The sequence below is a fragment of the Anser cygnoides genome, chromosome 5, assembly GCF_040182565.1.
Source record: "Anser cygnoides isolate HZ-2024a breed goose chromosome 5, Taihu_goose_T2T_genome, whole genome shotgun sequence".
In the NCBI taxonomy this organism is placed as follows: domain Eukaryota; kingdom Metazoa; phylum Chordata; class Aves; order Anseriformes; family Anatidae; genus Anser; species Anser cygnoides.
This window is the reverse complement of record NC_089877.1, coordinates 33,998,745-34,014,345: the sequence shown is the minus strand read 5'-3', so window position 1 is coordinate 34,014,345 and position 15,601 is coordinate 33,998,745. Positions and strand designations below refer to the sequence as shown.

Sequence of the window (15,601 nt, the reverse complement as noted above, 5' to 3'; positions counted from 1 at the left end):
TTTTTTTTTTTTTTTTGGTGGCTACTGCCTCAGTCAAGTCTGTTTCAAAGCCCAGGGGAACAACTCCCACTGTTTTGTACCAGAGGAGGCAGTCACCCCCGAGGCATCGTTGCTGCCAATAGAGGATGCAGGTGATGCAAGTTCCTCCTGCCTCAGCTGTGTAGGGGGCCCAAATCCCAGAGCAGAGCAGGACCTGGCCAGCAGCACCAGCTTAGCACTGGGGGCGCACGGGGCTAGCCACTGGGATTTTGCCAGTTGTCCTCCTTTGAAACAGGGCTCTGCAGTGTGTCACTGGGATCCACGTGGTTATGACCGATGTACGTGCTCTGTGGGAGGGTGCGTGGTGCACCCAGTAGGCAGTAGGAATACTTGGGTCCTCCTCAGCGGTCCTTGCTCAACCCGTGACTTCTCTGTTGGGTTGCAGACACCAAGACGACCTGTGACGAAGCCCCATGAAGGTGACCAGCCATGCAATGTTCCTGGAAGGCTGTCCTCCTACTAGCCTTGGCATCCATTGCGATCCAGTACACAGCAATCCGGACCTTCACCGCCAAGTCCTTCCACAGCTGCCCCATCCCCAGCCCCGTGAACTGCAGCCTGAGCCAGGACACCGATGCGCCCGACCGGCTGTGCGACGAGAGCCCCACCCTCGCCTACAACCTCTCCAGGAAGACGCACGTCCTCATCCTCGCCACCACCCGCAGCGGCTCCTCCTTCGTGGGGCAGCTCTTTAACCAGCACTTCGACGTCTTCTATTTATTCGAGCCCCTCTACCATGTCCAGTACACGCTGATCCCAAAGCTGACCCAGAGCAAGAGCACGACGGACAGGCGGGTCATGCTGGGGGCCAGCCGCGACCTGCTGAGGAGCCTGTACGACTGCGACCTCTACTTCTTGGAGAACTACATCAAGCCCCAGCCCGTCAACCACACCACCGACCGCCTCTTCCGCAGGGGGGCCAGCAAGGCGCTGTGCTCGCCGCCCGTCTGCGAGCCCCTGGGAGCCGCCGACCTCCACCTGGAGGAAGGAGACTGCGTGAAGAAGTGCGGCACCTTGAACCTGACGCTGGCCACCGAGTCCTGCAGGGAGCACGGGCACGTGGCCATCAAAACCGTGCGGGTGCCCGAGGTCAGTGACCTGCGGGCCCTGGTGGAGGACCCGCGGCTGAACCTGAAGGTCATCCAGCTGGTGAGGGACCCCCGGGGGATCCTGGCGTCCCGCAGCGAGACCTTCCGGGACACCTACCGGCTGTGGAGGATCTGGGACGGCACCGGCAGGAAGCCGTACAACCTGGACGTGACCCAGCTCACCACGGTGTGCGAGGACTTCTGGAACTCCGTCTCCACCGGCCTCAACCGGCCGCCATGGCTCAAGGGCAAGTACATGCTGGTGCGGTACGAAGACCTGGCCAGGAACCCCATGAAAAAGACCGAGGAGATCTACGATTTCCTGGGCATCCCCATGGACAGCAACGTCGAGCGCTGGATACAGAACAACACCCGGGGAGACCGGTCCTCATCCAAACACAAGTACGGGACGGTGCGCAACTCGGCGGCCACGGCGGAGAAGTGGCGCTTCCGCCTGTCCTACGAGATCGTGGCGTTCACCCAGCACGCCTGCCAGCAGGTGCTGGCGCAGCTCGGCTACAAAACCGCCGGCTCCGAGGAGGAGCTGAAGAACCTCTCCATCAGCCTGGTAGAGGAGAGAGACTTCCTGCCCTTCTCTTAAGGCCGGGGTCCCCTTTTTGATACGGACTGTTTCGAACTGTTGCCTTATTTTGTTTTCTTTCGTTTTGTTCCCCCCTCACCCCCCCTCTTTCTCATCTTCTTCTCTCCAAAATTTGCACTAAATCTTGAGCGGGAATCTCAATGGAGTCCAGGGGAAGCGATTGCTGCCTCTCAACACGTTTCGGACACAAGAGGAATCGGGTCTCTCCAAGCAAGAGCTAGAACTGTGGATGGGTAACAATGTTTACAAAACACACAAAATGTATAAAGCAACCTTCAAGCTTTCCAAACCGAAGGGTACCTGGGGTACTGTACTTTTGCACTGTTTACTTTTACAATGTAAGAGGTAAATATAAATTTAATTTATGAATGGTGTCGTCCCCTCCAGAGTAACTCCCCTTGACCCTGATGAGCAGGTTAGACTGGAAGATGAACGTGGAACAACCTCCTTGTCTTCAATCTCAGTTCAGTATGTCTGTTGAAGTCATATTATTGGGCTGGGCAGGCGGTCAGCTGCTCGTACATGGTTGTTTGGTAACACCTGTGATATTTCTTTGTGCCAAAAACCCACAAAAGGAAAAAAAAAAAGTGATTGGGTGGTTTGGTAGAAGCCTAACACATTTAACGCTTTATTTCTGTGTTTTCTGTAAATAAAAGTGCAATAAAACTGACCTGGGGGGTGAACGTCAACTGAAAGACCTCAGTAACTGCAGCTGGGGTGGATGCACCGACAGGCAAAGACCGATGTCTCCAGATCCACCTGGCTCCTCCAGCGCACGGGAGCGGGCTGGGGCCGGGGACTTTACACCACGGCCCCTCAAGGGCGGCAGGGAACCGCGAGTCACTTCCTTCGGCACGTGCATGTTTGCATCTAAGTGTGTAAAAATGCAAGTGGTTAAGCCAAACGCGAGAACCTGTGGTTATTTGCAGACGTGAGAACTTGCTGGCCTGTGTAGGGGCATGGGACTTGCTGACAGCAGACCCCCATGGCCCCAGCCCCATCAGCCTGCCCCTCTGCTCCTGCTGGTCTTAGGCTCCCCCCGATGCAAGCACTAGTGTGCCCTGCCCTGGAGGACCAAAGTGGCAGCAGCACACCCGAAGCCTGACACAAGATGTGCCAGTCTGTTCGAACATCACCCACCAGGACAGCTCACCGACTTCTCCAACCCGGCAGGGACAAGGCCCTCCCAGCAGCCAGCCCTCGAGGCACGTCCCACAGCCCAGCTGTGGGGCTGGTCCCCAGGGGAAGGAGGAGAGCAACCCCTGGCAGTTTCACAGCTCTGTCACCTCGGGAGCCAGGCAGGGACCAACAGAAAGCCCTGCAAGGCCAGCTACATCCACCCATGGCTGCACAATCCCAGCCCTCACAGTAACATTCAACCCGCTCCAATGGCGTTTTGGCCACCCAGAGCCCACCTACGTGGGCAGGTTTCCTCTCCAAAGGCATCTTCTGAGGTCTGCTGGCCACCAGCTCCCAGCCTGAGCTCTTACTCGAGAGAGGGTGGGACTGGGTGCCACACACACCCACCTTGGGCAAAGATGGAAGGAAAAACAGCAGCTATAGGCAATTTTCCACCCTCCTTCCCCACCTTTAAAGACCTCTGAGGGGCAGGTGCTGCAGCTACACCAGGTCAGCTCGTTAGCAGCATGTAGCAAACAAGCTTAACTTGGCAAACCTGCCTGGGCTGGGCACTGGTGGGGAAGAGGTGAGCAGGGCCACGAATCCGATGGCCTCCCCTCACCTAGCTCTTGCCCTGTGAACAGGACTGTGGGTCACCATGCTCTGGGACAGATACGTGCCCCATCAGCTGGAGAGCCACCCACCCCAGGCATTTTCTCCTTCCTCCTTCACCACCAGCAAAGCATCAACCAAATAAATGGCTTGATTGCCCCATTATTAGCTACTAAATTAATCCTTTTGTCAGCACTTAACGAATGCCGAGCTGTTGGCTCCTAGCCTTATCCCAGTAAAAGGGACACGGGCTGCGAGGCTGCCAAATTCCTCCTCCCTCCTCAGCAGTCCCAGAGCTCGGTGGCTTCTCCGCTGCACTGCCGTCGTCCCTGCTCGAGGGCTGCGTGTTCCCAGGAGCGTGGGGCAGCTCTGCTGTGGGCAGGCATCCGTGGAGTGGGTGAGGTGGCCAGAGTGGCTGGCTGTGCCCATCCCAGCACCCGTGCTGCCTGCCAGCAAGCAAATACATGTGTCTGGCTGCTCTGTGGGGTTCCCCTGAAGCTGTGGGGAGGGGAAAGTAAAAGTAAACCCCCCCCCGACCTGCTGAAATGGCAGGCTGCTGCAGGGGGAAGGAGGCTTCTCTCTGCTTCCTCAGCTAGGAGAAGTAGCTGCGCAAACCTGCAAGAAGATACGGCAACTGCAGAGGCAAAATTTCCCCTCCTTGGCTGCTGGGATACCACTTTTGTGGCTCAGCTAGCCTTCCTCTGGCCTGAATGTGCTCACACACGCATTTTTGGTCTTTAAAGCAAAACAAGAAATCAAGTTAAAAAAATCTTCTCCAAACTGCTCTTGCTATTCCAATCAGGAAACCTGCTTGCAGCAAAATGGCTTTTGAATCACGGTTGAAAGCCGTGTCCTAGTTTAAGTGGGGATTGAGCCTCAGCCCTGCTTGGTGCCTCATTTAGAGCCCTTAGGGGAGAGATCTGATTTCCCAAGGAATCTCTAACATCTTCGTTCAACTGTGCTTCCTCTGCTTGTTTTCCCCCACTGGAAACAAGAAATGGTGCAACAAAGATTTTTATCCTCAAATTTTACTGTAATTAAAATACAGAGATGCAGAATATTCCCAGAAACACACTGCAAAACAAACCAAGCAAACAAATTCAGTAGGAAACCAATTACAGACAATGAAATGATAAAGAACCAAAGTGTCCTCTGGAGCCCAGTGCCATGCACAGGACTGCGCGGCCGCAGCGACGGTCCCAGGCTTGCACAGGGCTCCTCGGCTCCTGGGGAAGCAGAGATGAGCCCTGTGCATCTGTCCCGGCAGCCCTGCGGCTCTCTCCGTCCATCTCCACGTTTACGCTCACCCTGTTATTTTTACCAGGATTACTTTGCGACGGAGACACAGGGATGACCCACCCACAGGAACAAGAGCCAACAAGGGAACCCAGAGGGAAAGAAACGGGGTAAGATTTTCCAGACACGAACACAAGCGGACAGAGAGGGGTGGAAGACATGCACTCCTCTCCCAGCCAGGGGAGCTGCGGGAACAGTCACCCTCTCTGCCCTCCCAGCCAGCATGAGCACAGATGTTTAACGGAGGGCTCAGGCAGGGTTTTGGAGAGCTTTATCCAGGGGCAAGAAAAAAAGCTAAGGGAGAGGAAGTAAAGAAGGAGAGCAATAATGGGATAAGCAAAGGGAAAAGGGAGGAAAGGAAGCGCCCGCAGGCTCTCCTCTCAGCCGGGACATGCCCCTTGGGCACAGAGAATGCCCAACTGTGGTGGACACAGAGCTGTGTGTAGGACCACGGCCCAGCCCCACCGTGGGGAGATCACGGCAAAAGCCTGGGGGAGAGCTGGGAAGGTAGAAGGTAACGGAGGGGCTGATCTGGCATTTGGACCACGCACCCGTTGGGCATATTGACCTAGCGAAATGGAAACACTTAGTAATCGTCAGTGCTGTGGAAGCAGGGCCCCAGCCAGGAGTGGAACGACACCACACCCCAAAACCCATGTTCTTCCACTTCCCTTCCGTGCTCTTCCCTAGGGCCAACTCCCTCACGCTCATCCTCTGATTCAGAGCCTGTCCTAAGAAACAAATTCCCTTCTTGCTCCTCCTTTTCTTGCTCCCTGACTCTTCCTCTCCCCTCCCCTCCTCCTGTCACCAGGACACCGGTCATCTCCCTTGCACGAGCTCCTGTCATCCCTCTGTCCACCTTGAGCTGCTCCCTTCCTTTTGTACCAAGCCCCCCACCAGTGGGATTTATGCAAAATACAGTTTTTAGCCCTTTGCGATGAAGGGGCTGTGGGGAAGGCCTGCACCCATGGTCTGGCTGCTCTCTGTGGTGGGGGAGGAGCAAAGGGGGGGTTCCTTCAGCAAGCAGCGGCCTCCCCGTCCCAAACAGATCCCAACGTCATGCACCCAAAGCTGCCAGGACACATCTTTGTGGTTAGACTGGTGCCACCAGCCCTGTTTTCCTTTCTGCTCTGGCACAGGCAGTGCCCAGAAGAGCAGCCTGGGGCCGGGTCACCGGGCTCAATCACGCAGGCCTAGCATGCCAACAGGGATACACCTTCCAGAAGCCTACCTTCGAGCCCCGTGTATTTATGTATTCCTGTATGCTCATTAAGCAGTACGAGGCCCTGGTTTTTGGGTAGGTTCGATCTTCTATCCCTGCCTGCTAGCTTTCCCTTTTTTTGCTATTGGTGGTCCGTGACTTCTCCATTAGCTGGGCTCAAAGAACAGTTCCCCTCACACCTCTCCTTCCCTTCTCCAGGCCACCCTCTGAGGAAATGGCAGCTCCAGACAGACAGGGAGTCTTACGCCATTTACTGCAAGGTGCACTGAAGGGCAGAACTGATAAGATGGGAAACTCTTGGGCCCTCCTTAATGCACTTTTATCATACTTTCCATGCCTGCAGACAACGGCTCGGGAAGGATCTATTCCCTCCCTCCTGGCAGCAGGAGCCTGTGTGGGATGCTAGTTAGCCAGAGCATCATGAGCTTCCCTTCACCTGCCCAGGGGCAGCTGGAGAAGTAAAGCCCTTACACAGTCTTGTCCTGCCTAAAGCCTCAGAGAGGCAGTTAGGAAGAAGACTGTCTTCTGTCCCAGTTGGTGAGAAACCATCTTTCTAAGAGGGCTGGTGACAGCACAGGTAGCTGTGCACAAGCAGCTTTTAGCTCTGGGGCTGGAGGTGGATCCAGAAGCAGTCTGTGATCTGGCATGAGAAATGAGATATGCTGAGGGGGAGTGGTGAGCAGAGACCCATGCAGTGCAAACTGCCCTCCTGCTTTGCAGGGCACTCGGTACAAAGGAAGAACAGACAAGGTTTCTTCCGGCCTTGCTAACTGCCACGAGCATCACAGCAAAGTGCAGGCACACATCAAGACCTGATCTTCCTGTGAAGCTGCTGCCTTCAGAGACAGAACCAACACATCTGGGTCAACTTGGCCTTCACAAGAACAAAAGAGACAAAGAGAGGAAATGCATACTCATACTGAACGCTGTTTCCTCTTCAGAAACAAAGACGTAGGTTAAACCACTCTCATGCTATCAAGAATAACATACCGTGGAGATCAGCAACCTCTTGCTACTGCAAACAGCAGGGCCACTACCCAGCAAGGGGCATGGAGAGAGACTAACACCTGCAGGACTAACACAGGGACACGGCGACTTAAGTCAGGCCCCAAATGTGGATTTAATAAAGATCAGAATCAAAACTGTTTCACAAGCCCAAGAACAATCAGTCAAAATGGGGATGGAGGGGTTATACTTAAATACTCCCTGATGTTTGAGTCCTACGTGTAACAGAGCAGCCAGGAAATGCAATGACCTCGAACAGGAAATGAAAATCAAGGAAGCTGGCTTCAGTGTCCAAAGATAGGGCAGAAAGTAAACAAACAGCATAGACATGAGAAAGGAGATTTTTCACATTCCTTTGGTTTCAGTAAACTAAGCTGTTGGGCAACAGAGGGGAAACCTTCCTCTAGAACATTATTCTTTTGACCAGGACCCTATATAAAACCTATGCGCTGGAAGTGCCAAAGATGATTGTGTAAACTCCTCCGCGGCAGTGGCACAGTTTTGCTTACCTGGCTGAAAACATGCCTGTGGACTGATACATACACACGCGCTAACACATATGCATATCTATAAAATACAGCACGAACACTGCTTCACTTGCCTACGCATCCAACAGCTAACAACCTAGGCTAATAACCTGCCAAAGCCAGGGAAGGCAGAGTTAATGTTGGAACCTGTGGCTTTCCTCATCCCGAGAATTGCAGGGGACCTTGGAGTGTGAGTGTGTGCACGTGTGTGTGTATGTGTGTGTGTGTGCACGATGTCTCGCAACCCCTCGAGCGTCACAGGCCAGGCCGAGGATGGCTATGACTCCCAGATGGATGCAGGTGTCTGGGTTTCTGCGGCACTGAGAGTTTGGGTGGGATATTTAGTGCAACACGGTCATTTAGAGGAGCGGGGCTGGAGCCTCAGGAGCAGCACGTGGAGGAGTTGCTGGTGCCCTGCACAGGCTCGCAGCCGCTGCAGCGTGCTCAGCCCCTCGGGGACGCGTTCTCCGAAGCAGCGCATCCCGCTCCCAGCCAGGCCACCACTACCGGGGTGCTGAGTCAGGGGAGAGCAAGGCTCTCGGCCTCCTCTCCTTCCCTGGAGCAGAACTCGGATGGCATTTGGGAACACTCGTGGTTACCAGTGATGTCTGTGGAGTGAGAGCGTGGCCTAGAGCCAAAATGCCCCTGGTGCAGAGTGGGATACTGCAAGGACTTCAAGGGTCAAACCCAAGGGTCTGGTTTGTGTCTCCGTGGCGAGGGCACCTCTCCCCTCACACCAGTGGAGCATCACTACCTGTGCTGTAATATCACAGAGGCCTGGCAGATGCCACTGTCAGCTCTTTCCCCAAGTAGGAACACACAGCAGGTTTCATCCTCCCACCTCTCCCCCAAAAAATCTGCACAGAAGTTGGTGACCCAGGACATACGATACTCTTGTGTGGCGTCATCCCTGAGCTGCTCTGCTGAGCTCAAGGGTTCCTTCTCTGAAGGGTGCAATTCAGCCAGGGAGCGAGTGATTGGGAGTAGCTTGTAGGATGGGTCCTACAACGAAAAGGTAGGAGGTAAGGGCAGGCAGGAGGCTTCTCCCTCTTCACAGTATCTCTGTGTCAGTGGGAATTCTACTCTCTTCCTGAAGGCAGATCCCCAGGCACACCTCCCAGAGCAAATGGAAAGGGTGTTTCAGAGGCCGTCTTCCCTGCTGAAGCTGAATTCAATACCTAACCCACACTTCAAGCTAGGCATAATTCTCCCCCCTGCCCCCTTGTCCGCCCACCTTCAGGCAGATGGAGCCCGACACCCTCTCCCAGCCCTCTCTGCTTCCACAGAGGAAGAAGGGAGGAAGAAAACTGCGAGACAGAGACAACCGTGCCTTTAAAGCCCTGGAAGCAGAGATGGTTCCCAGTAGGTGATGGGGGTGAAAGGCGCTGACAGCGGCTCTGAGAGCTCTGAGCCAGGCAGGCGGTGCTGAGCAGGCCGCAGCCGGAGTCTGCTCGGGTGCTTTACCCTCCCTGAAGCGGCTGGTTCCAACTCAAAGAGGTGCTGTGCGGGGGGAGAGTATGGGCAGGTTGATCTTTCGGAAGGGAGCTGCTATGGGGATTAGTCAGCTTTGTCCTTCTTCTTTGCAGTGAAAGGGACTTTGCTGGCGACGGCACTGCCCACGGCTCCGACGCCGCCGGTCACCGCTGAGACGCTGCCCTTCACCAGTCCAACGCCAGCAGCGGGGACGCTGGTCACAGCTGTTTTGGTGAGCTCCAGGCTCTTGCTGCCCACCCAGGCAACTCCTCCCAGCGTGGCGCCCACGGCTCCCCGGGTGATACTGAACAGGCCGCCCGTCACTCTCCAGATCACCCCTGCCTGTGGCTGCGGGTGGTCCTTGCTGGCATCTGTGGGGACAGAGAGAAAGGGAAAGTCAGCAGAGCTCAGGGCTGAGGGCCTACTTCTCCGTGGGCTGCTCCTCCAGCCCAGGAGGTTCTCCACCATGGCACATGCTCCCGCATGCCAGCGCCTTACAGCCCCTTGGTGCCCGAGGGAGGAACCGGGGCACTCCCAGGCCTGCAGCATGGCAGGAGAGGACTTTGGCAGGGCAGACGATGGGAGAATTGCCCACACGGCAGAGAAAGAAAGGCGTCGGCTCGGTTATATTCCCAAACTCAAGTCTCAGCACTGCAATTTAAAGCAAATCCCACTAACAAGAGATGTAATTCCCCTCCTCTGCATGTTGACTAATACCAGTAAATCACAGAGACTGTTGCCAACATTGGAGGCACGAGCTGCAGACAGCACCAGCTGACTTTTGCGTGGCCTGCAGGTCCTCAGGAGCATCTGTTTCAAGGTAGGTCTGTGCTAATGTCAGGTGAGGGACTGAGGCGCAACGCAGGCCTATCTGCCAGAGCTGTAATTGAGCTAGCACAGATAGCAAACCGCAGTAAAGACACAGCGACACGGACGTCACCTCAGGTTGTACAAGCCCTCCAGAGATCTCAGCGATGTATTTAATAGCGTTAAGATTGTGCTGGTTTACCTGTGCCAGCTGGATCGAGGCCAGCATAACATACCCACCCAAGCTGCCATCGTACCTGCCCACAGCCCCGCAGATGTCAACGCTCACAGCTCGTCATTTCTTGGGGAAGGGATGACTCCGCGCTGCTGCTCGGGGGACGCAAACCTGGCAGCTCCCCTGTCGGCCCCCACACGCCCCTCTTGCTTCGCGCCAGCTAACCGTGCCGCACACGGGCAGCAGAGGAGGAGCTGTTCTTTTTGTGGGGCGAGGTATTTCGGAGACTGACTTCTGATTCACTGCCAGTTCTGTACACAAGATGAGTTACTAATAATTGCAAAAATACAACAAAGCAATTGTGGCAGGAAAAAAAGCAAGCACCAGCTGGGAAGGCAGGAGCCCTGGAGCAGCAGCATCCCTTCTAACCTCTTCTAACCCGCTACCTATTCAGAACAGAGGTTGCACAGTGCTAATGCAGCAAGAGGGCTTTAGCCTCCTGCTAAACGCGCACCCCATTTCCTCCTCAATGCTCTCAAGTTCCTCCCCTCCCTCTTTCTCTGAAGCTCTCTGCTACTTGAGAAGAAAGCCCCTTGTTTATCTGCTCACTGCCAGCCTCTTTCTTTGGCTGTTAATAATATTCCAGGCAACAGAAAATTTCTACCTGGAAAGCCCCTTTTGATGTCTCCACCCATTCCCATTTCCACGCAGATTAGAGCCAGTATTGATTCAGGCAGTGGACTCCTTTGCTAGCAAGCAAAGGCCTTGGGAGGGCCGGAAGGCTGGTGAACAGCTCATCAAGCTGCGGGGCCCCAGCACGCTGCACGCCCTGCTTGATGGAGATGTCAGACTTATTCAGTCTAAGCAAACATCTTCCTTCTGTTGTTAGTAACTCGTCTCACCCTGCGTCTTTACCACATCTGCTATTCAGCGTACTTCTACCCAGAGACACCATGAATTTGTTGGAGCACAGACCGTCTTCCCCTTGTCCGCATGACACGCAACACAGTGGGGTCTCTAAGTGCTGCTGGAAAACAAACCTTTTTTTTTTTCCTTCCTTTTTCCTTTTTTTTTTAAGCAAACCAACCAGAAATCTGACAGAAAGCAGCAGCAGCAGGGCACAGATTTTATCCTTGGAAGCACTGCTTGCCCTGGGGTGCTGGATGCAGACGGCTGAAGGGACAGCCTGACCTTGCCAAAGAGATCAGAGCTGCTGCCCGCACCACGAGCACTCGGGCAGACTGGGGGCCAGTTAGTCACACTGGGGGCTCCCGGACTGCAGCGGGTCATTTGTGGGATGGAGGGGTGCTCCAGGGCACTGAGGAAACAATTTAAGATGTCTTCAGATTCAAATGGCTAACTTTTAGACGCTCAACATACGAGTTTAAGTTAGGAAATTTGATTCGCTTGGCTCCATTTCTAGGCAGGGAAGAGAAGGGGGCTTCTTCAGAAGATTTAGATTAGGCAGGAGCCTGAATTAGGTGCTGTGATGATCCTTTCCTGTTTATTTTTGTCTTCTAAAATTCTGCAGGTTTTGGAGTCTTTGCATACATTTTCACCCGAGCTTCACCCAGGCTGTGCAGCAGCCTTCCCTTGGGCGCCGGGCTCAGGACAGTGCCTGTGAGCAGCCCGGTGCTCACCAGCTCTGATGACTTGGAATAAAGGCAGTCTGGAAACTCAGACCGGTTCTGCACATGAATGCCGTCTTCGGTGCGATGGAATGACGTGGGTCTTGTGTTCCCACTGCCCTGTCCGGGGAAGCAGGATCCTTTGTGTCCCTCAGAGGACTGCAATGCAGAAGCTCTGGGCATTAGGCAGTGTGCTCAGCTGCAGAACCAAGAGCAGTATCAATGCAGCAATAATCTCCCTGGCTCTCCCAATGTAAGCCTGTCTCCGAGGCTACCTGCAACACCTCTGTAGGAGGCTTTAGGCCTTTGCCCACATTTCTGGGGCTGCAGGAGCTGCTCAGCTATCAGGCCAACACCAGTGCGAAAATCGCTTAGATGCTGTGTTTGCCTGCAGGTGGATAGCCCAGGGACCAGAGGGGAGGAGGCAACTGCAGATGAGATTAGGGGGGATGTTACTCTGCCAGCAAAGAGCTAAAACATATCGAAGAAAGTGTCAGGAAATATTAATGAAGAAAGACAAGGACAAAGGTTCTTTCTGATTAAGCTCGGCAGAGTCAACAAAGCTGCAGCATCCTGGAGCATCAGTGCTTGCACGCTGCCTGCACCTGCACCTGCTCTGCAGCTACTCCTGTGGTCCTTAAACTCACAAGTAGCAGGGAAGAGGGACGGAGGACCTGGCCCTAGGAGGCTTTGAGGCTGTTCCAGGAGCATCCCCAAGGCTTTAACACAGAACAGAAGCTGTACCACCAGAAGAAAGAGAAAATTAAAAAATCTCAGATTTCAATCTATATGAAAAGAGAAAGAGAGATCCTTTGTGACCCCAACCACAAGGGGACACGTCCTAAACTGGCAGCAAGCTGAAACAGGTCATATTTGTTCCATACTCCAGAGGATGTGTCGAAAGCTCTCTAGCCATCCCTGGTTAGTTTGTCTTCAGGACTGCAATAAACCCCATAGTAAGCTGTCATGTAAGATAAGCATCGGATTTACAGTGCAAATTAGTCTCTCAGACAATGGAGTGAGCTAAGCATTTTGTTGGCACAGAGGAGCCCAGATTAAGGGTGAGACAGACAGCAGAGATGAAATACACAAAATAATCAGAGAGACAGACACACAGCCAGAGCACGGGGACAATTCTGTTCCCTGGAGCCCGCTGCAGCCCATGCTGCTCATAAAAACTCTTCACCATCTGTCAAGCCCTTTTTCTTTTCTATCAATGACCCGGCCTTTTCAAGGGTCCCTTCAGCTTCGCTTCACCCCATGTCAGCTCAGAACAGAGGAAGAAAGGGAAAAAGAGATGAATAAAGCGCTCGGCTGTCCAAATTCTGACTCTGTGTGCCGAGGTCGGCACCCCGCACGACACTCTCCTCCTCGGCCACAGCCTTCCCCAGTCCCCACGGGTTTCTGTGCAGCACAGGCAGCCCGCCGGCCGGGGCTCCAGACAAAGCCCTGCTTTCTCATGAGGTCCTGATAGCATCTATGACTCAGGGCACAAGTGAGATCAGTTTGTCGGTAGTAACAGATACAATTTTCAAAGCTGCTATGGTGACTGCTCAGCGCTTTGCATTGCATTCATTTGGTGAGACAAAACTAGAGCCTCTGCTGGTGGCCAGGATAACGGAGCGGGCCTTATTCTTCCCCTCAGCCCCTGCTAGCAAGTGATACAATGGGCAAGGAGAACTCTGCTTTAAAAAGGGTTAGTACAAGCTGCTCTTTCTCGCTGACTTCCAAAAACAGCCCCAAGTCAGGAAAGCAGGGTAAGGGAGCAGCACGCAGGGCTTTGCGTCCACAGGGCGCTTCTGTCCCAGCTGAGCCCCAGGCAAGAGAGCTGGGCTGGCTCAAAGGCCAAAACAAACGGTAAATGGCACCTACCTGTCCCTCTGCAGAGGTGGGAAGAAGGGTGAGGTCGCTAGCTCAAGCCTGAATTATGCCTCTGGCAGCCAGTAAGCGACCACTGTGATGGTAGCTGGTGGACTGAGGCAGGCTCCCCTACCTAGAGAAGTGTTTGGTCTGCAGGAACAAGCCGGGGTGGAGGGTCAGTGACTCACACCGTCTACTCTCAGCTTTGCCACTGATTTTTAAGCAACTGAGCAAATCAGTCTCTCCTTTAATGCCTCTGCACCACTGTGATTGAGAATGCGTGATTTTCTAAAAGCTTGGCTTGTTGAGTCACAGAAAAAGTGTGTATGGGAGAGAAGTTTCCAGACCTGATGTTTCTTGGAGAAAAACCTGGAAGTTTGACTCAAGTGCGCTCTTAAAGCTCTGAGAATCCCAAACGGATTATTGTTATTTTTAACCTTGCGATTTTCTGAGCCTACCTCAATTTGAAACGCATGGGGCTGGCACTGCTGCTTCTTTTCCCCTTCTGTAAAGAGATGCTGAAGTTAATGATCCCTATTTCCTTGTATTGCTGTGCTGTCATGAAGGTTAATTAGGTACAGTTGGTGCAGTGCTTTAAGCGGGGAAACTGTGTTTGTATCATCATGACTGGCACTGACAGATTCCTGTTGACATTCTCAGTAGAGATGCCAACGACAACTTCCAATTTATCTCTGGAGAGGTTTCCAGCATACAGACAAGTCACAAAGGCAAGAGAAAAGCTTGCCCCTTCCCTGTGCACACCAGCTCACTGTGGAGCTATACAAGTCCATTGTGTAACTAGGATTTTCAGTGTGAGAGAGAAACTTCTTTTCCAGCACAAGCAGCTGAAGCAGGCAGAGACCACTCGGACTGCTGGGCATAAATAAAACCTTGCTGTATACCTTCAAGGAGGATTCCTCCAGGGAAGGGCCAACACTGCCTTCTTCCAAGGCTCCTGCAATGCCGCTGGAGAAGTCTTAGCTAACCCTTGTGAGGCACAGCCACAGTGAGCATTACTGCCTGAGATGAAGGAACTGCTGTTGCTGTCCTTTCTGGCTTTTCAGGATGAAAGATCTAGATCTTGTAGTGTCAAAGGCAAAGCGTTAAAAGGGAGCACTACGAAGTGTTCACACACATGGGTTTCATTCCTGCCACCGATCCCACACTGCAGCTTATTGGAAATGGCTCCATGGGCTTAGCAGCTGTGCTCTCCCCAGCCCTGCTTGGCCCAGGCACTAGACACCGAGATGGTTGCCACCAGCAAAAAGCCTAGAAATGCCACATTGAGTTTTCCCCTCGAGTTTTAAGCATTTATCACCAGAGTCTGCAATCAGCAAGACATATTTGCCTCTCTCTGCCACAGGACCGCTCGGGATCCTGCTGCACGCAGCAAAACGGGGGCAGCTGTCTCCAAACCCTGGCTCACCCCAGGGCTCTTCACTGGCACAATGAGCTTTAATTGTTCCTTGCACATGCCCCAGGAGCATTATTAACTGCTGAAACATCTACCTTGAAGCACTGAGAGGCAGGGTTCAGGAGGGTAAATGAACAGTGATAGAGAGTGGCTTGTTTTCCTCAGCTGAGCCTTCAGGGAGAAGCAGTCTAAGCCTGACTCTAGAAGTGTGAGGCTCTGTACCGTGCTCTGAGTTGGTTGGGAATTTTCTGACTAGCTCATCTTTTGTTGGGAAACATCACGTCAGTGAAACAGAAATTATTTGTAAAGACATGGTGGTATTGTTGAAACTTTCACTGAAAAGAGAATTCGGGGCGCTTGGCCTCAGAGCAGCTGATAACCCAGCGGCTGAAGCATTAAACCAGCCTTGAGCCAGCCCAGGGACACTCCCCAGCCTCACACACACCTGCTCAATGCCCAAGCAGCAGAAATGAATGCCATCCTCTCTTTCTGTTTCACTTCGTTGGAACAGATATTAATTGGAGGAGGAATATAAACTTCCTCTCTCACTTTGGAAGTGCTTTCAATGCCAGAGTCAAGATATGCTGTGAGAGGGGTCTCTTCTTATTATTCTTGAAAAAGATCAGCAGTCCCTTTGCTTTGCTTTTCTGCTTAAGAGAAGTGTTCTCTTGATCCAGAAAACTATCTGCTATGCAGTTGCAATGGTCTGTAAGGAACTGCCAGAGTCTTCTAGCC

The 15,601-nt window shown here is 53.3% G+C and overlaps 2 protein-coding genes across 4 annotated transcripts in view; one reads left to right on the top strand and one right to left on the bottom strand.

Annotated features, from left to right (window-relative positions):
- Nucleotides 1–42: 42 nt before the first annotated feature.
- On the top strand, nt 43–2,398 carry CHST1 (carbohydrate sulfotransferase 1). Its single transcript, XM_066997831.1, has 2 exons — nt 43–131; nt 425–2,398. The coding sequence occupies exon 2, from the start codon at nt 469–471 to the stop codon at nt 1,726–1,728; it is 1,260 nt and encodes a 419-aa protein (XP_066853932.1). The 5' UTR covers nt 43–131; nt 425–468; the 3' UTR covers nt 1,729–2,398.
- The window catches only part of LOC106043321 (transmembrane protein 263-like), a 195,821-nt gene continuing 181,992 nt past the window's right edge, over nt 1,773–15,601 (bottom strand). For all 3 annotated transcript variants that reach the window (XM_048064841.2, XM_048064840.2, XM_013192738.3), the window contains 3 exons: nt 3,148–9,353; nt 2,400–2,598; nt 1,773–2,279 (listed from right to left, as the gene is read on the bottom strand). In XM_048064841.2, the coding sequence (XP_047920798.1) occupies nt 9,067–9,353 (287 nt within the window). In that variant the 3' untranslated portion in view covers nt 1,773–2,279; nt 2,400–2,598; nt 3,148–9,066. The remainder of the gene's footprint in view (nt 2,280–2,399; nt 2,599–3,147; nt 9,354–15,601) is intronic.

Excerpts from the sequence above, each read along its gene's own strand:
- CHST1 (XM_066997831.1), top strand. The coding sequence starts at position 469 with ATGCAATGTTCCTGGAAGGCTGTCCTCCTACTAGCCTTGGCATCCATT.